The 22,914-nt window shown below is 43.0% G+C and overlaps 1 protein-coding gene across 12 annotated transcripts in view; it reads right to left on the bottom strand.

Moving 5' to 3' along the window:
- The window catches only part of SEMA6A (semaphorin 6A), a 180,370-nt gene that overhangs the window by 45,077 nt on the left and 112,379 nt on the right, over positions 1-22,914 (bottom strand). For all 12 annotated transcript variants that reach the window (XM_083702229.1, XM_083702234.1, XM_083702224.1 and 9 more), the window contains 6 exons: positions 17,171-17,261; positions 13,588-13,707; positions 11,905-11,993; positions 10,776-10,993; positions 3,367-3,498; positions 1,161-1,316 (listed from right to left, as the gene is read on the bottom strand). In XM_083702229.1, coding sequence (XP_083558355.1) covers positions 1,161-1,316; positions 3,367-3,498; positions 10,776-10,993; positions 11,905-11,993; positions 13,588-13,707; positions 17,171-17,261 — 806 coding nt within the window. The remainder of the gene's footprint in view (positions 1-1,160; positions 1,317-3,366; positions 3,499-10,775; positions 10,994-11,904; positions 11,994-13,587; positions 13,708-17,170; positions 17,262-22,914) is intronic.

Below are 22,914 nucleotides of genomic sequence, written 5' to 3'. Positions count from 1 at the left end.
CAGTCCCTAGAAATGCGTTTCTGATGGTAGCTGACTTGTGTATCCTTCTGGAGAAAAATAACCCCTCACTGTTTCTTCTTAAGTTGAGCCATGGGATTATTTGGATATGAATAGTTCTCTTTAAACACTTGTGTAAACATTAACACTTTCCATAACATATCCTGACAGACATCAGCATATCCTGAAAACATCCTAGCAGACAGCTTTCATATCCGGTGAATGTACCTTGCAGCTAAATCAAAAGTATTTAAAATGCTGACTCTTAAAAGTAAATGTGTAATTCGTGCTTCCTCTCTAACATAGACTGAGGGTAGCCTGGATGGAATTAGTAACAACTTTCCATTCATTAAAGTTCTATGATACCCAGAAGGTCCCAGGATATCGGCTGGAGGGACATGAACTTATGACCTGGTTGAAACTGAGCATGTCTGGTCAGAGCCTGGATTGGAGATCTTCTGGGAGATGGATGAATGCTAGCCTTGGGTTTAATAATGGCTCAGTTGGTCAGAGCGTGGTGCTGATAACACCAAGGTCACATGTTGAATCCCTATATGGGATGGTTAGATATACCAGAATTGCAGGGGGTTGGACTAGATGATCCTCAGGTCCCTTCCAATTCTACAGTTTTATGATTTTATAGAAGAAAGTTTAGATATAAATGTAAGGAGATTAAAAAGTAGTTCTGCAGGAACATTCTTGTCTCTCTCCTAACCCATTAGAATGCAACAATTGCTTTATTGGATTACACCAAAGGTCCATCCAGTCTAGCATTCGGTTTCCAAATATGGCTAGCCTTACTGGAGCCTTTCTGAGTCTGGCTGGGATGTCAGCATCCTAAATAATCTGATTATCTACAGGCATAGTCATTTCCCCATTTCTACCTCTCTGTCTCCAGATGATGATTATTTTTAAAAGAAGATTTAAAATAAACATTGCTCTTAGTACAAATATTTGGGGATGCACCTGTAAGCTCCTTCCATTGTCAACCCTATCCAATTATTTATTGTCCTCTATTTCCGGTTTTTAACTAGTTTCCAAAGCACCTCCTACATAGATGCTTGGCTTTAATGTATGGACATTCAAAAGATCAACATCAGAGTTCATTACCAAATTTGGACAGGCAGACATGAAAGGAAACGGAATGGAATATATTTATTTACCTGACCATCGTCCGCAGAAACCATGGCTTGTTGACAATGGATGGAACAGCTTCATCCATGAGAGAATGTGTTTTGATGAAGTTCAGAGTGTCATCTGGAAATTCATTGGAAGACATGTACTTTTCAAGTGATGTTGAGCCAGCACAAGAACCTGGCCTAAATCAAAAACAGGGTGGGAGGGAATGTGATTATTTATCGCTTTGTGCAAATAATCTACATAAACTGTTTTCCTAAGCACCTGTTATTAAGTGAGAGTGTGCCAGAGGCTTTGTAGAAACTGAACAATGCATAATGGCACCAACTGAAGCACTCTTAGATTTCCTCTGGGCCTAGTCATTCCACAGGGCGAGAGTAGAATTCAACACTCAGTTCTGCATTGTGGGAAAACCTGATTTATGGCCATTAGTGCACATAAATTTCCTAAGCAGATTATGAAGTTTGTAAAATGCAAGTTCACAGTTCATTCATCCACATGGAGCCCAATAAACACATACACAGCTTGGCAAGATTCTGCTCACTCCTTAGGCGTGCTCCAGATTTTCTTTTCCAACACTCTCTTTCTTGGAATTAAGAGTACTTTATTTAATTTGCAAGGGAAATGTTACATTTTTCTGAAACTGTGAAAAAAGCTGCTTAAAAACACAGCTTGAAGGGTGAATCCAGCCAGCATTAGAGTAAACATCCTCTTTGCTATGGCTCCCAAGAACATTTTATTTTTGACAAATATGAAAACCCAAGCCTTTTCAGCATGAGTCTGCAGAGTTCTTTAATAAGACACAGTGTTATCTGTCTTCGATAACTGGAATACAAATGTGCTCAGTTTATTCCTGGAATCTCCCCAGTACTCTCATGGAAACTGGGCCAGAACAGTCATATATTGGCAACAGAAACATCTACTTCCTTTTGCTGAGTATGCCCTACCCCAACAGTTCCCTTCTGCACAATTCCTTCTTGTCTAATGTAGCTGTGCTTGTCCAGACTTTGAACTCCCAAAGGAGACACTGCAAGTCCACACAGCACAATGATAGACACACACAGACTGAGCAACTGCAAAGATGGTTCCATTAGCCATTGCTATGAGCCAATTACAAACTTGTATGACTGCATTGCTGCAATTGTGCCAATGGAGCATTATTTGTCAGCCACCCCCCCTCTCTCTCTCTCTCTCTCTGTGTGTGTGTGTAACCATGCCTGTAATTTTGGGTGGAGGAAGTGTATATGCATGAGCAATGTGCAAAGTTTAGTACAGGGGTGGTTAGGGACAAAACTGAAATGAAATGTGAATACCGTTAGAAGTAAAAAGGGGGTGTGGAAAAAGCATTTTCTCAGGAGATCAGGGATTAAAAAATAAATTCTTTTAAACCAACATCATCCTTTACTTTCACATCCTGTTTCCCTTACCTTGCAATATAAATGGGAAATTTCATTTACTGCGGGGGCTCAGTTTTGTTTAGTCAGAAAGAAAGCAGGCAGCAATGGATTTACCACACCTTGTGAGGGCCCCTATGTCCCTTCCAGAGAGAAGGAACAATCCAGTGACTGAGGAGATGGATCAGGTATCTGACTCTGAGCCCAATGCTGGTGATGAGGGACACCATGAACCTGAGGAATCCCACAGCATTAAGACCTGCAGAATCAGAGATGGGACCATGTGCCTCCTACACTACCCTCCAGCTCACTGGCACAGAGAGTTCATTGGGGAAGACGATGGTATGAAGGATAATCAGCCATCTTCTGGCCAGAGGCGTGACCCTTTGACAACTCAGTTGGTAGCCCTCATGTCTTATCAGTGGATGAGTTAACCTATCACTGCCTGCTCTCTTCTCATTCTCTCTGAGAATGACAGAGAATGCCAGGTCACATGGGAGCATTTGCCACCATCTTTCTTTGTGGCACAAGACGGGACTTGGCCCTGAGTCACATTCTGAACCAGACCTTTTTCCCCGGAGGAATCTGTTTAACTCTCCTTTGCTCTCTGGGAAAGAATGGAACAGAGTAGTTGACCGCCTCCTAAAATAATTTTTTCCATTCCTGCATGACCAAACTCATTACAGAGAGTGGGGGAATATAAACCCGTTTGGTTTATATGGAGTTATGCTTCCATCTTCTCTGCATTTGCCTCTGTATCTCACTCAGTTCATGCATACGAAACCAATGATCAAATTCCCAGCCCCTTCACTGCAGAATACTTAGCAAAGAAAAGTACCTGGGCTTGGGCACTCGTTCATCAGGAACTGGTGTCCATATTGAATCTGGAGACTTCTGTTCTTTGAATCTCCCAGTAAATACATTGGCAATGTCAAGAATATCGTAAGCGCAGACAGCAGAGCCAGGGATGCTGCAATGTGACATTTCCAGAAATAGTTACTCATTCTGAAGTTATGCATTCTTTTTTTTCCATCTCAGAAACATGCTGCATAGAAGTCTTCCTGTCAAAGGCCATTCCGTTCTGAACCTTCTAACCTCTGGGTACTGACAATAAAAAATTGCCCCCATGCAGACATTTGAGATGCTCCACTGGGCAGCTTGCTCCTGTCAGTACGGCTTGCCTCCAAAAAGATTTTTTAATAAAACAGCATATTACATTAATTTCGAATTTCCTAAAAGATTAAATGACACAGTTCTGACAACTTGTGGTATGAAGAAATTACTGGGTTATCAAAATCACAGCACATTTTCTGGATGCAAACTGTGTACATTTGTAACACGTTTTTGATGTCAAATCTTCCAGGCCCTGCAAAATCTTTAGCTGCGTCCTAGAAACCATTCAGATGCCCAGAGTGGATACATTTTGCATACTGATGCACATCACTCAACCCAAAAGTTCAGCAAAAATACCTACCCATCCGTTGCGGTTCTGAAAAATCATTCAATTTTCCTGTATGTTTCTGGCTGAGTTCCTATGAGCAGGAATTTGCTTAACTCGGTCAACTATAAAGAGTTTGCAGAAGGAAATGCAGCTTTGCCTTACACCAACTAAAGTTTAAATTTGAATTTCCAGACTATTTACATGTAACCTAATAGTAGCAATCACTAAATATAATTACAGTGTTACACAAACACTTTTGGAAGGGCTCGGATGTTTCCCTTAGTCAATGACTTTCAGGTATGATTTATTCATTGGTCTGCCTTTGTTGTTTACACATGATCTACCGTAGTACATTTGTGTCTGACTTAAGCGATATGATTTCTGATCAGATAGCAAAGCACCATCTGGCTGAGTCATAATCCCAATTTAAGGTGGTGAGTTATTATCCTACATCCAACCATCGGAATTTGGCTTTTGGATGTGAAGCGATATAAAAGACGCTGCTACATGAGAAAGCTAAAACAGAATGCTAAGTAGATGGTTTGATTATCCAAAAATGGAAATATGTGGAATGAAAATTAGTGAAAGATGAAGGTGGCATTGTCTTATCTCAGGGTTGCTTGTATACATTCAGTCAAGTTTTGGGTTGCCGTATAAACTCATCGGCTAAGAAATACCGTATTTTTTGCTCTATAAGACTCACGTTTTCCCTCCTAAAAAGTAAAGGGAAATGTGTGTGCGTCTTATGGAGCGAATGCAGGCTGTACAGCTATCCCAGAAGCCAGAACAGCAAGAGGGATTGCTGCTTTCACTGCACAGTGATCCCTCTTGCTGTTCTGGCTTCTGAGATTCAGAATATATTTTTTCTTGTTTTCCTCCTCCAAAAACTAGGTGCGTCTTGTGGTCTGGTGCATCTTATAGAGCGAAAAATACGGTAACTCATGATGATGCTTTCCATCATTTGTGGAGCTGTATTAGAAAGACTTAATTACAACCCTACCCTATCATAGGGTGCTGCGTAAACTCAGACATAAAACTTATTAGCGGAACAGTGGCTTTCTCTCAGTGAGAGAGTTAGTGACAGACCCACAACTGGCAAAACTGCAGTGCTTATAACTGTGCCTGCATAATGCCAGGTATATGCATAGCTGGATAGCTCAGTTGGTGAGAGCGTGGTGCTGATAATGCCAAGGTTGCAGGTTTGATCCCTGTATGGGACAGCTGCATATTCCTGCATTGTAGTGAGTTGGACTAGATGATTCTCAGGGTCCCTTCCAACTCTGCAATTCTATGATCAGAGAGCAAAAACACTGTCACTCACTACAATGTGGTCCACATCCACAATGCAGCATGCCAGCGGCCTAAGGCTGCTTCACGTATTACTAAGAAGCAGGTTCACACAAAACCTGCTTCCGGCTTGTGTTTATAGAACGGCTGTTAATAATTAGGCAGCTCGGTCCAACTTCAGGAAAAATGTCCGTACTGCTAAAGGACCAAAAATTGATGTGGTCTGTTCCTGATTGCCAGTTAGATGAAGCTGCTTTAACTGAGGCAACCTAAGCAAATGTTGCAGCCAGAGAACATAGTATGGCCTCCTCTGGACAGGGTTGGACTCTCCTTGAAGCAGCAGGTGTGCAGTCTCCCCTGGATTCAATGACAATGTGGCCTTGGTGGCTAGGAGTACCTCCTTCCAGCTACATCTAGTGTGCAAACCACAAAACCTCCTGGATCGAGACAACTTGGCCATGGTACTCCATGCTCTGGGAACCTCCACACTGGACTGCTGCAATGTGTTCTGTGTGGGGCTGCCCTTCAAAATGGTCTGGATGGTGCAGAATGTGGCAGCTAGAATGGGATTCAGAATGGCCGCAGGGACTCATGATACCCGTCCTGAAACATTTGCACTATCCATTTCCGAGCCCAATTTGTGGTGCCTTCTTTAATGTATAAAGTCATTTGGGCCCCAGATATCTGAAGGAACACTTCCTACCATATGTGCTAGTCCTACCGTATGTGCGGGTATTATGATCAGTGGATGAAGCCTCATTGGTAGTGCTACTCCCTCAGGGACTCGGGGAGCAGTGGCTTATGACAGGGTCTTCTCTGTGTTGGCCCCAAAACTGTGAAACTCTCTTTCTAAAGAGGTGTGCCTGGCACCAACACTTTACACCTTTTGTCAGCTACTTAAGACCAACCTGTTTACTCTTTCCTTCGAAAGTGAGGTTTGTTGAACAAGACTTCCCTCCCAATCAACTATAATGGGACAACCTAAATTTTCTGGTTATGTTCTAGAACCCCACTCAAAAACAGCAGCAGGCTGGAAGCGCCCCAATAATAGCTGAAGGGAAAGGAAAATGGGCTGGTGGGGTGCCCTGAAGGAATAACAGAGCTAATGAAAGTTTACACTGTGAGCCTTTTAATGTTGCCAAGGACACAGTTAGGAAAATGCAGGAGAAAGTTAGACTTCAACCTACTTAGGGTTCTTTCTTTTTTTAAAATGCTTCCTCCCCCCACCCTCATCCCCCTTTGGCTACACACATGTTATTCTCAACACAGATTTTCTTGCAAATAAAACGTGTTTACTTCTCGTGTTGGCTGTATTTTCAGTTCATGGCTGAATCATTCCCAAAGCAGCTGTTCTAATTTGGTTGTCAATAGTAGCTATTATGCCTCGCTGCCTTACCCCTTCTCCTCATTTTTTTCGAGCAGCAGGAGGCCTGCCTTTGACAGTGCTGAGCTTAGCCTTTGACTCCAGGTAGCCAACGCAGAGCTTGAATGCATGAACTCAGGCTCTCCCTCTTCCATCAAATGCCCCTTCTAATAGAAAGCATGGGAAAGGAAACAGGCCCCAGTTGTCACAGGAGCAATTTTACTTTAATTAGCATATTTGCCAAAGTTTCCTGGAGACCTTAGCAACTGGAGATCTTAGCATGTTCCCATAAATTACTGAAAGTGTGTGGTAATATACCAGCACTTACAAATTCTTAACAGATGAGGTGAATGCTGTAAAAGTCTTTTATTAGCTGACCTAAAAAACTATGGGTGTCGGAATAATGGGCCCTGTTACTTTTATTTATGACTCGTATTGCAGCAGAAAGGAAAGGACTTCGCCATGCTCAGGCCATCTGCTGAGCTGGGTGCCTTACAAGGGAAAAGGAAAAGGCATCCATTCACAGAAAGGAAACTCAAATCTATCATGAGAGAGAATTATTCCTACTTGGCATGCAGGCACTCTTTATTTCCCTCTGAATCACAGGGAGTACAATCTGTTAGGGATCTGTCCTGTTGAAATGCTTTGGAGTTACTCAGCAGTGCTGTTCTGTTCTGTTTCATGAGCCCTATTCATTTCAAAACAGGGCTTGAGTAGAAGGCATTCCCCAATGCGTTTCTGAGGACTGTTTCACCCAGTCACAGGCAGAAGCAAGTGAATTAGGAATCCTCCGCTTAATCTCACCAAGGGCAAAACTGGAACATGCCTCCTGGTGCGAAATGTGTGGACTCCCGATGCAGCTCGTACAATGTGCATGAGCACAGATTGAGGAGGGTGCCTTTCCACATGTCAGGCATCAGGGAAAGGGGATACGGGTGTCACCTCTATTGATCCTGCTGATCAAGAGATGCTGCCGTGAGTGGAAACGTCATGCCAAAGTGGCTCAGTGAACAATGGGTACTTGCTCACTAGAACCCTTTAGCTGTCGTTTCCCACTGGGCTGAATGAGCCTTACTAACTGAAACTCATCCAACACAACAGGACTAGTTGTTGGAAAGCCCTTTGAGAGCCATCTGCTGTGGGATGCAAGCAATTTTGTCTTCAAAAGGCTTTGCAAACAAGTCCTAGTGAGCTACTGTCAGTTCTACCACATCCTTTGGACCAGACTGTAAGAGGCCCCACGCTACCCAGGAAAAGCTCTGCAGGACGGAATAGTGAGGATGCAATGGAGGCAGCAAAGTATGACTTCTTGGCTGCCTTTACTGCCACTAGGTAGACTTGCATGCAGCCAGATCTTTCCTCTCCCCACGTTCCAGCCGTCTCCTAGCTTGTTTCCTTGCCCTAAGCTCTGGAGGATACCAGAGAGCCAAGCAAGCGCCACAAAGTGGGAGAGGGCATTCAGGGGTGATCATGTCAACAGCCCAAGCCATTCAGTTTTATATAGTTTTAATTGCTTTTTAATTATCCCCCCCATGTTCTTAGCAGTTTTCATTATTATATGTAAGCTGCTTTGAGTTCCGTTAGGGGAAAAGGCAGGGAATAATAATAATAATAATAATAATAATAATAATAATAATAATAATTTGCCCATGAGCACCCCATAATGCCTGGCCAGGCCAAGTCGGCATTCTAAATCCGGCCCATGGGTGGTCCGGGAATCTGTGTGTTTTTACATGAGTAGAATGAGTGCTTTTATTTCAAATGCATCTCTGGGTTATTTGTGGGGTATATAATAATAATAATAATAATAATAATAATAATAAATTTTATTTATACCCCGCCCTCCCCAGTCAAGACCGGGCGCAGGGTGGCTAACACCAGATATAAAACAATTTATTGAAATACAACTTAAAAACAAGATTAAAATAAAAAATAAAAATGCAGCCTCATTTCAGTAGAAACTCAAATCAAAAACTTTTTTTGAGATGAAAATGTCAAGTCTTCACCAAGGCCAATTATCCAGACTGGTCCTATGTGGGCCAGAAGAAAGCCAGGGAGGTCCCCAAATAGGAGTTCCATCACAGAAGGAGAAAGGAAAAAGGAAAGAGGGGGAGGGAATCAAGCTGATTCCAAGCCAAAGGCCAGGCGGAACAACTCTGTCTTACATAGGGATTTGTTCATTACCCCCCCCCAAAAAAAAAAATATAGTCCGGCCCCCCACAAGGTCTGAGGGACAGTGCACTGGCCCCCTGCTGAAAACATTTGCTGACCCCTGATATATGACATTCAGTGGCGCAGCCTGGGGTATCACATTTCAGTAGTGTCCTGTCTGCCCTCCCTGCTTCTTGCACTCCATTCTAGATTATAGTTCTGGTATCCCCTACTATGCCTCCAAAGCTCTGCGTTCAGTGCGACCAAACCTGCCCTGCTCCACTCAGTCTGCCTCTGATGACACTCGCACTGGTGCTCATTGCTCTTTCTCATGGCTTCTTTTAAAGCGGATCACGCAACTGCATGCACCCAAGTGCAACATTTCCCACCCTGAAAGTGGCTTATGAGTGATTGCAGTGCAATGCTTTTCTAAAGAAATGTGTGAGCGTGCACGCTATTAAGCTTCCTTGAAAAAAGAGATACAGTAGAACCTCTCCTTACAACCGCCTCCACTCGCGGACGTTCCAAGTTGTGACCACGACAAAGCTGGAAGTAACCGGCGGGTTTGCCGCTGTTCATGCCTGCGCAGGAGCGAGCAATCGCCACCCGCGTCTGTGCACAACGGCACCTCTCCCAGCAACCGTTTCGCCATAAGGACGGGCCTCCGGAACAGATTGTGGTTGTGAGTCGAGGTTCCACTGTATTGATAAAATCCATCAGCATCTGTCTGTCTGTCTGTCTGTGGAATGTACACAGTGGATGTACAGGCCAGATTTAACCTCTAGCTGGATGCCTCTCTCTTCCCCCTTATCTACTTGAGATGGTTGAGGGACCCTACTGAATACAATGGCTTTGGTGGAGGGAGAGAAAGGGGAAGTCTGCATGTGCAATGTTGGATGTTGCCCTATAGCTTTTAAAATTGATGAGGGGCTCATGTTGCAGAAAAGGTAATGGCAAAGGCCCAGTCATGTAATGCAAGACGCAAGCAGAAAAGAGTGGCAAAAGGACCAGTCAGATCACTGTGTGTGTCGCTGAACACTCATAGAATCATACAAGTTGGAAGGGACCCCGAGGTTCAACTAGTCTGCAGAAGGGTTAAGCTGGTCTACACCTCCAAAAATTATACTGCGATTCCACTCCATGTTAAAAATGAGCACTTGGGAGAATTGACAAGTCAATGGGAAAACATGGGAGTGTAATGGGAATGCTATCATTTGGATTCTCCAAACAACTGAGAAAATTATGCCAATTTTATGAAGCCGTCACAAAAATGCAAAAAGATGAGATAGAATTCTCAAAAACCCGGTTCACATGTATTTTTTTAAAAAATAATAATAATATGGTTTCCATTCTGTGAATGAATCTCCACAATTTTCAGGCTCACATGCTCCCCATTGGTCCTCTTTTATGGTCCAGGAGGAAGACACTGAATGCCTTTGATTTGGGTTTTCAGCAAACCACATTCCCCACAACATCAGAGCTCAACAAACTATGGCTTGGTTAAACTCCTGTCGGTTGAACAACCAGAATCAATCCAGAATTTCTGAATCTAGCTTGCTGTCATCATTCATACTTTAATAAATCACAATTCCCAGTGTTTAGACATTACTGGAAACTGCAGTTAGTTAAAAATGAAAAACAGATGCTATCGGTTTCCTCCTGTGACATGTAAAAGAGGGGAAGGGTGGTAGCAGGAGGATTAAAAGACATAGAACTTGTTCATCTAGCAGGAAAATACTTTGCCATTGTGTCTGAACCAGGCTGCAGACTTTTCCCAGTGATGAAATTTTGATAGTTAAGTGGTATATAAACAGCTTAAATAATTAAATAGGCAAATACACTGGAAAACTGTAGAGTACAAGACTTTTTACAACTTCCTCTACTTTGCATTCACAACCACCCTTCCTAGCTTCCATAGTTCTGGCAGAAGACTCAAAAAGCTTGTGGGATTCAGGAGCAATTCAATTCAAAAACTTGCCAGCAAGAATGATACTGGCTAAATTACCTGTTGTAAGGGGTGGAGAAGGTGGCCAAGACAATATTGCGACCGTTGATATGGATAACATCTGTAACTGCCTGCAGTATGTTGAAATAGAAGTGTGAATCGCCAGGAACAGAGCAGTTCAGCCGTGCCTTCAGGAAGGAAGTCCATTGTTTTTCTAGCACTCGTTGGGATCCACCCATGTCATTCTTGCACACACGAGCTACTCTGGGGAAAACTACCTAGAATTGGGGAAGGTGCGGGGAGGGGGAAGAAAGAAACTGAACTATTTATTCATCAAAAAGACTTTGCTGAAGTTCTGTTTCTACCCACCTCCCTATTTTTTAAAAATATATATATAAAAAGAAATGGCAACACTTGGCGCTTGATTTGATCCCATGTTTTCCATAATCTGTGACAAATAGCAAACAGAAGAAAATTCGGCTTTGGAACTCTCTACTATGAAAGATAAGCCGGTGACATTTCATACACAGCCATAAATCCTTCAGGAGAACTGTTCTCAGCTTGTATAAAACTCATTTCTATGCAGACCACTCAGCTTTCTCTTTCGACAAACAAAAGCACATTCTACATCTGCGATCCACGCAGCCTAAACCACTAGCCTCCTCTATCCCAAGCATTTCTTTAAAGTATGCAAGCGTCATCAGGCCTTTATTTATGTCTGTCTCCTTTTTAACCTTGCGAGCTTTTCAATACATTTATTGCGCTTTTTTATTTATATAAAATATATATATCTTGTCAATAAGGCTTCCGCTGTGCTTTTATGATATAGCAAGGCTGAAATTTCCTTCCCATTTACTTCTGCTGTTCTCGTGAAGATCTTCCAAATGCAGCTGCTTCCTTGCTTTAAAGTCAGGCTTGTAATGATTATTTGGAGCTCTGAATTAAATCAATTTGCCATATGCTTTCCTGCTTAATGGGGAGGAGGAGAAGAAAAGCCCTGTGCCTCTTGTTGCCATCAGAAGCCAGAGTGTTTTATATCCAAGGCAGAGTGAAATGCTGTATTCCAACCAACCTTTGGCAGAAGCAGCAGCATCCTCTCAAAACAATGACCTTGCCATTATGATTTATAGCTCTCATTTCAAGGTCATTCCTAACTCACGCTGGCCTACAATATATTTTTGCCCCTTACCTTCCCCATGCTGTGATACTCCACAGCTATTTCTCGAAAGAAGAAGTAGATATAGTTGCCATAATCCACTGCATGGACAAAGTAAGGCTCTGCAAGAAAGACAAAGCGTACAAATATAAACAAGGAACTATGAGCAAAACACGTCAATTTGGAGTGGGTTTTTAACCCCTGTTTAAGCAGGAAGACTATTCCCTTATAGCAGGCACGTCCAACTCTCTGGAGACTGTGATCTACTCCCAGTATAATAAAACTGGCAGTGATCTACCCATTGTCATTGCCCAGAGTAGTTGAGCTTTTTTCTTGGCTGCCAATCGCTAAGGATCCTGCAATCGACCAGGAACACTCCACGATCGACCAGTAGATCGTGACTGACTGGTTGGACATGTTAAAGAAGAGGAAGATGTGGGGTCCAAAGCCTTGGAGCAATTTAATAAAACCACAAAGCCAGACCAAACCAATCATGGATAACATTTTCTTTGAAGTGACCATAAGAAAGGAAACCGGAAAATTGCTGGGAATTTGATAACCAAACTTACATGTTTATAAGATACCTTCCTCTCCAGTTCTTATACACATGGAGAACTACTGAAGGTTCTGAAACAATGGCGCCCTTGGCTGATACCTGGGGGTTCGGGGCCCTATGTTGGTCAATGAGCATTTTCACAGCTCATTTTCTCCTATCCCAAGGTCCCATTGTTCCTCTGCCTTGAGGAAAAGAACCCTGAAGGCATGAAAAATCATGCATAGCAATAAACTGGGATACAAGTCTTCCATTTGCCATTTGCGTTAATTTACTCTGAATACAAAATTTGGGGAAGCAGCGGTATTTCTTCCACAGAGAATTAACAGCATTGCCTATAGTCACACAGAGAAGTAGTAAAATGCTTGCTAATTATAAAAAATACAATAATTTTCAAAGAAAGATTGGATATAACAGAATCATTCCCACACTGCTCTCTCTCTCTCTCTCCCTCCCTCCCTCCCTCCCTCCCTCCCCCCCTCTTGCATTTCTGTCTACAAGCAAAAGCCCCCTTTTCACTATCTCAGAATGTGTCACCCATTCATAAGGCCATTGGAAAAGAATGAATGGCAACATTCTTAACAATGAGGCTATTTAGAACATACAAATTGCCTAATTCAGCAGCACCCATTCAGCACTTCATGACAATGAAATGGAAGTTCTGTTATTTTATTTTTATTGATGGATCTTAAGACCACAGAACAAATTCTTTACACCTCATAAAGCGTTGATAGTTACTTAGCCCAATTGGAGGGAAGGGCTGATGGCACCAGCACGGCTTCATACCGCTCCTTACCTGCTCCGAATCTCTATCTTTTCCATAGCATGGTGAAATAGCCAGGCTTTAAAAAAGTAAATTGGATGCAACCTATTCTTAGTGGCTCTATCAATAACTAGCAACTTGGGGTGGGGGAGTGGGGAGAGTGAAATAAATGTACCAGTAAGGAAGGCAATTTAGTGCCCTCTACCTGACAGAAGCCCTTGCTGAAATGAAGTACAAACGACATGTGCTTTGAACATCTTTTATTTGTAACAATCACTAAAGGACTGGACTGCAAAACAGCACAGTAAATATAAAGCAAAACAACACAGCAAGGTCTGTCAGGAACCTAAGACTGTAATCAAAAGTGCTGCCCTTCCTCTCCCTGCTTCTGTTTACGTACCTTTTAACCATTTTGAATCATGTTTGACTGTCCGCAGAGTTGGGCTGTCTCCAAGGCTCCGGTAAATGACCGCATCTATTGCGAGGAAGTCTGTCACAGTGGCAGAATACAGTTTTCCCTCTTCAGAGGCGGGAATGGAAGAAGGAGGAGAGAGAGAGAGAGGCAGAGACAGAAAACAACAGAGAGAAACAGAGTGAAAGAAGAGTTCATTTATCTTTGCTCGGGAATCATTGAAACAGGCCATCGAAAACAATACAAAAAGGACCACAAGGGTCATCTAGTTCAACCCCCTGCAATGCAGGAATATTTTGCCCAACGTGGGGCTCAAACCCACAACTCTGAGATTAAGAATCTCATGCTCTACCAACTGAGTCACTGCATAAAAGAATGTGGTATCTGACTGGACCTTTTGTGCAACCAATATGGCATTTTGAAATAATTTTCAGAAGAATACTGTAATAGGTATAGGGGTTGCTCGTGTGTAAGTTGCCGCCACTCCTGGCTAGGTTACCTGGTTGAACCCTTTCTGTCTGGACAGCCCTTCACTTTGTGGCTGTTTCAGTCGCTGGCAGAATCCGTCAGTGGGCGTTTCTTGAACTTCTTCCAGCAAAGAAGTTCTTTGACGCCAAGTCTCCTCCTACTCTCCCTGCGCGGAAGTCTTCTGCGCAGGGAGGGTGTGGGCAGCGGAGTACCCGTGCTCTCCCCCCGCTGGTCTCTGGTGAAGAGTCCTGGAGCCTCCTCTCCGATTCCATCTGCCCCCCTTCACCCCTGGTGTTACGCTGATTTCCTTCCCCAGCAGATGGGCTGCCTCTCTCCCTGCTGGGACCCTCTCCAGCATCGCTCTGGAGCCTTCCCTCCGCCTCTGGCTCCGATGGCGGTTCCCTGACAAATACACTGAGACTTTGATATATATCCCCTGACATTAGTGTGTGTGTGTGTGTGTGTGTGTGTGTGTGTTCAAACAGATGTGCAATCAAACATAAAAAAGGTAAAGGACTCCTGGATGGTTAAATCCAGTCAAAGGTGACTATGGTGTTGCGGCGCTCATCTTGCTTTCAGGCCAAGAGAATTGGCGTTTGTCCACAAACAGCTTTCTGGGTCATGTGGCCAGTATGACTACCATTACGGAAGCCAGAGTGCACGGAAATGCTGTTTACCTTCCCGCCACTGTGGTACCTATTTATCTACTTGCACTGGCATTCTTTCAAACTAATAGGTTTGAAACATATTCAGACTTTATCAGGAGAAATAAATCATGCACTGCCACAGTTCTGAAAAGAGGGTGCAGAAACATTTACATATTTGCTATGGTTTAAAAAAAGTTTAGAAATGAAATGAAGGCTGAAATCCTAGCGTGTAAGGCCCATTGGATGCAGTGGAACTTGCTCCGAAGTAAATGCGCATATGATTACATTGAACAGGACTGCATGAACTTGTGACAATCGTACTGTTTTGGACACAGCCTCTGCAGGAAGAAGTATCAAGATATGTTCTACAACAATGCGACTAAAAAAATTACTGTCTACCAGCAACACCAATGCTGTATGCAGGTAAGTAATCAAGATTGGAGTAAAAGTTGGATGATTTCAAATATTCAGGATTTTGTGTTTTGTGAATTAACACAGGTCAGTCTATTATGCAGGGATGTGGGTGGCACTGTGGTGTAAACCACTGAGCGTAGGGTTTGCCGATCGGAAGGTCAGCGGTTCGAATCCCCGCGACGGGGTGAGCTCCCGTTGCTTGGTCCCTGCTCCTGCCAACCTAGCAGTTCAAAAGCACGTCAAAGTGCAAGTAGATAAATAGGTACCGCTCCGGCGGGAAGGTAAACGGCGTTTCCGTGTGCTGCTCTGGTTTGCCAGAAGCGGCTTAGTCATGCTGGCCATCTGACCTGGAAGCTGTATGCCGGCTCCCTCGGCCAATAAAGCGAGATGAGCGCTGCAACCCCAGAGTCGGCCACGACTGGACCTAATGGTCAGGGGTCCCTTTACCTTTAGTCTATTATGCAATCAAGTACATTTTTAATAGGGGTGGGGGAGATAGTAGGTAGACACCCTGCTTCTTCTGGAGCTAGGCACCTGCAGGGGGGAAAAAACATCCCAAAGGTTTTCCCAGGTGGTTTCCACAATACTACTGCGTATTTTACAGCTAAATTTGAAATGGGATCATTGGGGTTCATGCTAACACAATTTCGGTAATGAGACAATTTAATCTAAAATCTATAAGGCACAAATTTCCAAAATGCCATTCCATAATCAATGGCCCAAATTAACCCCTCTAATAAGCACTCAATTTTTAAACTACTGCAAAAAGAAGAGTTAATTGCATTTCATTGCATGCATAATAAATCATGATTAAACCCACAGACTCCGGTTCAGTCCCCTCCCCTGCCACAGCTGGTAACAAAACATCAGGAAGCTGAATCACACCAGGTTTGTCCTTTTTTCCTCCTTTCTATTTTAGCCCACAAAGTGTGGAACCATACATAATGAACGGTTATTACTACAGTTCATGTGAAATCTTTTGTTTTTTCATGGGCTTTCAGAAGGCAGGATGTGAAAAGATGTTCTGCCTCACCCTGACTTTGCGTTCTATCAGAATACTATTTCCTATTTTTCAAATACTGAAGAAAATAAGAAATTGTTCATGTATGCAACATCAGCAACCCGGATTCTACTAGCCCCAAGATGGAAGGAAGACACAATACCAACAATAGAGGAATGGCAACTGAAACTGATGGACTACGCTGAAATAGCTAAATTCACAGAAAAGCTCAGAGACTATGATAATGAGAAATTTAAAAAAGAAGGGCAAACATTTATTGTATATGTACAAAAATATTGTAAACAAGTAGAAATGTTGGCAGGCTTTGATTAAACACTTGCAAGTAGTTTAAAATGAGATAAAATCTATGAAAGGAAACCTGAATTGAAATACTAAAGTTTGATGGCATGTAGTTACGATATGAGGATAAGAGGCTTAAGTATAATTATGCAGAAAATGTATATATTTATGAACCAGGAAAGTAAATGGAGGGAAGTCAGGAGGTTAAAGAGAACCTCCCCCCCAAAAAGTGAATGTTATAGGATTACTTTTACTTTTCAAAAATTCTTTTTTACTTGTATCAATTTCTCATTTTTTCTTTTTGATGCAAAACGTTGAAGCTGAAATCGTAAAATCAATAAAACATTATTTACATAAAAAAGAAGTCCATTTCGTTTTATACATACAAGTGCAGATAATGCCTTGCAAAACAAAGAGGTCTGAATAGGTCACCATCCATTCATTAGTCCCAAGCTACGTGATACGTCGGAAGCTAATTATTTTCTCCTGACCTCTACTATAGGTTATTGTTCATAAACTCACCACCTTGGTATCTGAAGAAGTGTGCATGCAGACAAAAGCTCATACCAATAACTTAGTTGGTCTCTAAGGTGCTACTGGATTTTTTTTATTTTGTTTCAACTATGGCAGACCAACACGGCTACCTACCTGTAACTACAACTTGTGGATGTGCATCATAACTGTACTAAAGTAAGCACAACACTGTAATATAATGTGTTATTTTTTCCTGTTGCTTTATTACCTGCAAACAACGCAACGTTGGCATGCTTTGCATCATAAGGACACCTGGCCATTCCACTGAACTCATCTCCCAGAAACTCCAAAGTATCCATCTGAAAAACAAAATAGCAGAATCCCTTTAGAAGCAAATAAACCAGACTAAATGAACACTTGTGGAGTTCCTTCCCGAGTTCCTTTTCTTCATTTATCTGCAGACGTTTTTACTGTGTTTTAAGAACACAGCTAAATTATGGTATTAACCTACTTTTTCACGGTTTACAGTCATGTGCAGCACTGCTTGCATTTTTTTTTTTTTACTGCAAAAGAGCCTCTTTTCCTCATACTATTTATAACCAGAATCATGCTTTTCTTTTCTTTTTTTGCAATTTCCCTTTCGGAAAGACATTTGATATTTTGGTTGGAGTCAGTGTCATGCATAAATCCTCTTTCTGCCTGTCAAGAATTAATCTGCGAAGTACTTGTAAATCTCAGCCTTAAGTGTAACCCTTGGGAAACTAATTCTCCATAGGGTAGCCATAATTATACAAATAACCAGCTCAACACAAAGCAGAAGTTCAGCAGGTTTATAGCAGAAGCTACAGGGAAAAGTACAGAGCCTATGGGCCTAAGATTCATGTATCTCAGGATTACTCAGCAGTGACTTTTGTTTTATGTGGGTTCTTGGATCTACCTAGCAAATTCAATTTACTTCAAGCATAAGATACAGAGTCTGAAACGCTAGTGTGGATAATCAGCCATCTAAGCACCACCAGTCGCATCCAATCAACTTCCAGTCCTGTGTATTGAGAAGCCTATTTCAAAGCAATGGGTGATTTGTCATCATTTGTTTCCTGTCTTATATCTCCTCTCTAGACCTTCTGAAGGGAGTCGCTTGTGTTTATCCTAGGATGGAAAAGCGTTTAAAATAATTGTAAAAAGGAAAGGAGTTCTGCTTGGAGTACAATGTTCTGGGCCCATCTGCACTTTTGCTTCCAATGCCCAAGGGACGACAGTAGCATCAGGCCAGCGCACGTCAAGTGCTCTAACACTGCTGAGCCCAGGTGCTCCAATGACCTTCTGAAGGCCCCTGAGATGTTATTGAGTGCAGGCTTTCTGACAGCACTGCAACAGGTGTGGAAACCAAACTGGGCCCATATATCATTGGGAATGAAACATCTGTAGAAACAATAACAGAAGGCCATTTATATTCCCCACATGATTCCACAATATCTATATCTGTATTTGCACAAGAAATATGGCTTCCCAGCTGGAAGACTCCTTGAGGTTTGTCTGTCACATTTATTACAGTGAGGACTAAAGCACAGTTTCCCAAACTATATCGCTGCATCGAATTCAAGAAAAATTACTGCCTTTCTACATGTAAGACAGAGAATTACCGGTAAACTTCTAGCCTTCTACTCTGTTCTTTGGTTTGCTGGAAGGAAGGGAATGAGCATCTATGGAACCATGAAGTGCTTGAGAGTGTCAGAGCAATCAGGGTCTTGGGGGAATGTAGAGTTGCCACAATGATAAACTACAGACAATCAGCAATATGGCAAGATGTGTATTGGTTTTGGAAATTGGAATTATAATTCCTACCCCAAGATACATTTATAAGAGGATACAAGGGAGAAGCTTGAGTGTCTCCTCTGAATTCTCTATACCTCCCTTTGATTCACACTGAGAGAACCCAAGGACTGAATTAACATCAACTTGATGTTACTTGAAACCAAAGAATATTAGCTATATGTTGGGTATGGTAAATATGGAGTCAGCAAAGATGATGCACGGTGAGATGTATGTTGTGGCAGAGTAGTCAGTATGAACTGCTGTATGCCATTTATCCAGACGAAAAAAACATCTTCCCACAAGACCATTTTCAACCATCTCTTACAAGGTATGCATATTGCAGAAGACAAAGACTAGGTAATTTGAACTCCATATGCCCATAAGAATCACAGTCTCTTAGAATGCAACCAACCATACCTACTTAAGAGTTCTATCTTATTGCGGCTTGATAAGGGTACAACCATTTCTCTTTTAACAGATTGAAGAACTGGGCCAAAACCAACCTAATGGATTTCATCAGGGACAAATGTAAGGTTCTGCGTTTTGGCAGGAATAAGCAGCTGCACAAATGTAAGATGGGGGACACCCGTCTTGCCAGTAGTACGTGTGAAAAGGATCTAGGGGTCTTAATAGCTCATAAGCTTAACATGAGTCAACATTGTGACGCAGCAGTGAAAAAGCTAATGCTATTCTAGGCTGCATCAACAGAAGAAGTGTGTCCTTATCAAAGAAACTCATAGCACCGTACTATACTGCCTTGGTCATACCACACCTGGGATAATGTGTCCAGTGCTGGGTACCAGTTTAAGGAGTATAATGACAAGTTGGAATGTGTGTAGAGGAAGGCAACCATGATGACAAAGTGTCTGGCAACCAAGCCTGATGAGGAAGGGTTGAGGGAGTTGGTAAATAAGAAACCGAGAGGATATATGATAGCCATCTTCAACTATCACATGGAAGATAGAGCAAGCTTGTTTTCTCCTGCTCTGGAGACTAGGGCTCAAACCAATGGCTTCAAATTACAAGAACGGAGATTCCGATTAAACATCTGGAATAACTTTCTGATAGTCAGAGCTGTTGGGACAGTGGGATGGACTCCCGTGGAAGGGGGTGAACTCTACTTCTTTGGAAGTTTTTTTAGCAAGGCTGGATGGCCATCTGTCATGGATGCTTTAGTTGAGATTCCTGCATTGCAGTGGTTGGACTAGATGACCCCAGGGATCCCTTCCACCTCTACAATTCTATGATTAAATTATTTAAGGCAGATCACATCTAGAGTTCCTCTAGTGGGGAGATGGATGCAGTATCGAGTGCGTCAATGTTGCACTTTTAAAATCATTTCCAAAGTATTGTGAATATACAATTTTAATGAACAGATTAACTGATTTAAAATGTTTTTAATTGACTGAAGTTATTTAACTGGGCTGTAGCTTCACTTTTGCTCGCTAGATACCCACCCCCACACAATGTAGTATTTTCATTCGCTCCTCCATAAACCCCATGCATGCGGATTTTGAACTATAGCAGTAATTGAGGATTTTATGAGGCACAGCTTAGATTTGTCAGCACACAAAGCTGGTGAAAGCTTTCACCGTTGCTAAGTTAACATGTCTGAAGCAAGCAGATGACATCCAAGATCCTACTATAAATCCTAGAGCTCTGGTTGCTACTATAGTTGTTCTTCTCTTCCATTTATAACAACCTAGCTATAGCAGCAAGAGTGTCAAGAGCTCCTGCTCAAAGCGCTAGCCAGCCATTCTTTCTTTCAAAATAATCTGTTCTATCCTCCTTACCCCTTCAGTTTTTTGTCCTATCCTCTGGTCATTCAACATTCTGTGATATCTGAGAAGCCCAGTCCTCATTGAGTTGTTCTAGGGTTTTTTGTTGCCTTCAGTTTTTTCTCTACAATCTTCTTCTAAATCTGCAGATCTTGGGTTTTTGCAGAATGTGCCTTCATTCTTCTTTCTCAGGAGCCCTATAATCATGCTGGCACTCACCAGCCGAGTTGGCTATTAGTATATACCAGTAAACCTTCTCCGCTCTCAGGAGAGGAGCTGGAGAGGGGCCTTGCAAATAAGATAAATTATAAGCACAATGTGCTTTTCACTGTGCCTCAGTTTTTAACAGCCAGATCTAACTCAGCAAAAAACAAAACGAAACAACAAAACAAAACATTTGCAATGACTGCAAAGAGGGTTCCTTCCAGGATTGGATTTGGATTTGATATCCCGCCTTTCACTCCCTTTAAGGAGTCTCAAAGTGGCTAACATTCTCCTTTCCCTTCCTCCCCCACAACAAACACTCTGTGAGGTGAGTGGAGCTGAGAGACTTCAGAGAAGTGTGACTGGCCCAAGGTCACCCAGCAGATGCATGTGGAGGAGAGGAGACGCGAACCCGGTTCCCCAGATTAAGAGACTCCCGCTCTTAACCACTACACCACATTGGGTCCTTGAACACCTAGGACCAAAATGATGAGTGAATGCAAAAGATACGAATTGAATTTCTGCACACCAAGAGTCACTGCAGTGCTCAGGAAATGAACTTTGGTGCCAAAACTTGCTTTCTTCTGAGAAGATCTGAGTAGCTGAACAGCAGCAGCTGATCAGTGCTGACCACTTCACTCTTCGGCGAGCCAGTTTCCTGCTGTACCAACCTCTTCGCTGCCTGTATTCGCAACGGTGGGGCTGGGTATAACACCACAGCCAGGCTCCTACTTCCATATGCTTGAGATGGCTACAAATCCTTAGCTTCAGGCATCTCCTTTCAGGTCTGTCAGAGTTGAACATTTTAATTAACAACCGCCGAGGGAATAACTTGACTGTACCAAACGGTAAGAGAGTCTTCCAAGTGAATACAAAGTATTATCGGGCTTACGCAGCAATAAATACTGATTCAAGAGGATTGCGAAAGATAGCTAAATTGCTTCAGGCGCACCTTAATTTCAGACAGGGATTAAACCTACATTCTGCAATCCAAAACTCTGTAGGGTTCCGATACACACATGGAGCTCCACGTGAGCGAAGGCTTTCCCATTCAATCTCAGGGAAGCAGCTGTGTGAGCAATGGATCTGTGTATGTCTAAAAGCTCTCAGCACAATAGCAAGTGGAAACCCAACTTCAGGATGAGGGAGGTCAAACTAGAGCGATAAACGGAATCATCTCACAAGGGAGTCTTCTGTTGCTTTACCTAGCCTGCATCTCACCCTCCCTGGTGGGCGCCATTGCAGGCTGGCATTTCTCCATGTGCCAGGATCCAATATGGGAAGCACCAGTGGCTGTTTCCCAGGCAGCATAGGAAGCCTCTGGGCTGCTTGGGTATTTGGTCCCGCCCGCCTGTCTAATCAGCGAATCGCGAATGGGCATGGGCCACCAGGAGGCAGGCTTATATTACATAGGCACATGACTTGCTCTACAGCCACCATTTGTTGGATCTTCTTCCACCCTCCCACAGCGGTACCTCCAGTTACAGATGCTTCAGGTTACAGACGCTTCAGGTTACATACTGCTAACCCAGAAATAGTACATCGGGTTAAGAACTTTGCTTCAGGATGACAACAGAAATCGTGCTCCGGCGGCAGCAGGAGGCCCCATTAGCTAAAGTGGTACCTCAGGTTAAGAACAGTTTCAGGTTAAGAATGGACCTCTGGAACAAATTAAGTTCTTAACCCGAGGTACCACTGTATTGCTGTTGCGTGTTGTTCTCTCCAATCTTGCTATGCCATAGTCAATTGCCGTATTTGGGGCCAGGCTGGAATTTCCCCAGTTGGCAAATTGGCTCCAGTGCTCTGCTTTTCGCCATCCTCATAGCAATTCTCACAACTTTGGCGGTTCAGGAATCGGACAGGCGTAGCCTTGATTGGAGAAGAGGTTACAGCCTCTGCCTGGACCCTCTGAAGTGGGGTATCCTGTTAAAGGGATCCAGGGGAGATGCTTCTGTCCAGTCTCCCAGGTGGGGGCGCAGGGTCACAGCACAGGTACAATCTAGTGGTGGTGGTGGTGGTGGGGACATTACCCCTTGATGTAGGTCAAGGATTCCTTCATTTTTGGTTGACCCCAAAACTCAAGTTCTTCTGGCAGGCTGGCCAGCCAGCCGGCCGGGGTGAGATCTACCCAGTGCCTATGCCAAACTTCTTACATCCGTTGTCAATAAAGTTGTGGCCTGATTTCACCCAAATATTGGTTGTCATGTCTTTTATT

Source organism: Podarcis gaigeae (genome assembly GCF_964106915.1).
Source record: "Podarcis gaigeae genome assembly, chromosome: 11".
Classification (NCBI taxonomy): Eukaryota; Metazoa; Chordata; class Lepidosauria; order Squamata; family Lacertidae; genus Podarcis; species Podarcis gaigeae.
This window is presented reverse-complemented; position numbering and strand designations above follow the sequence as displayed.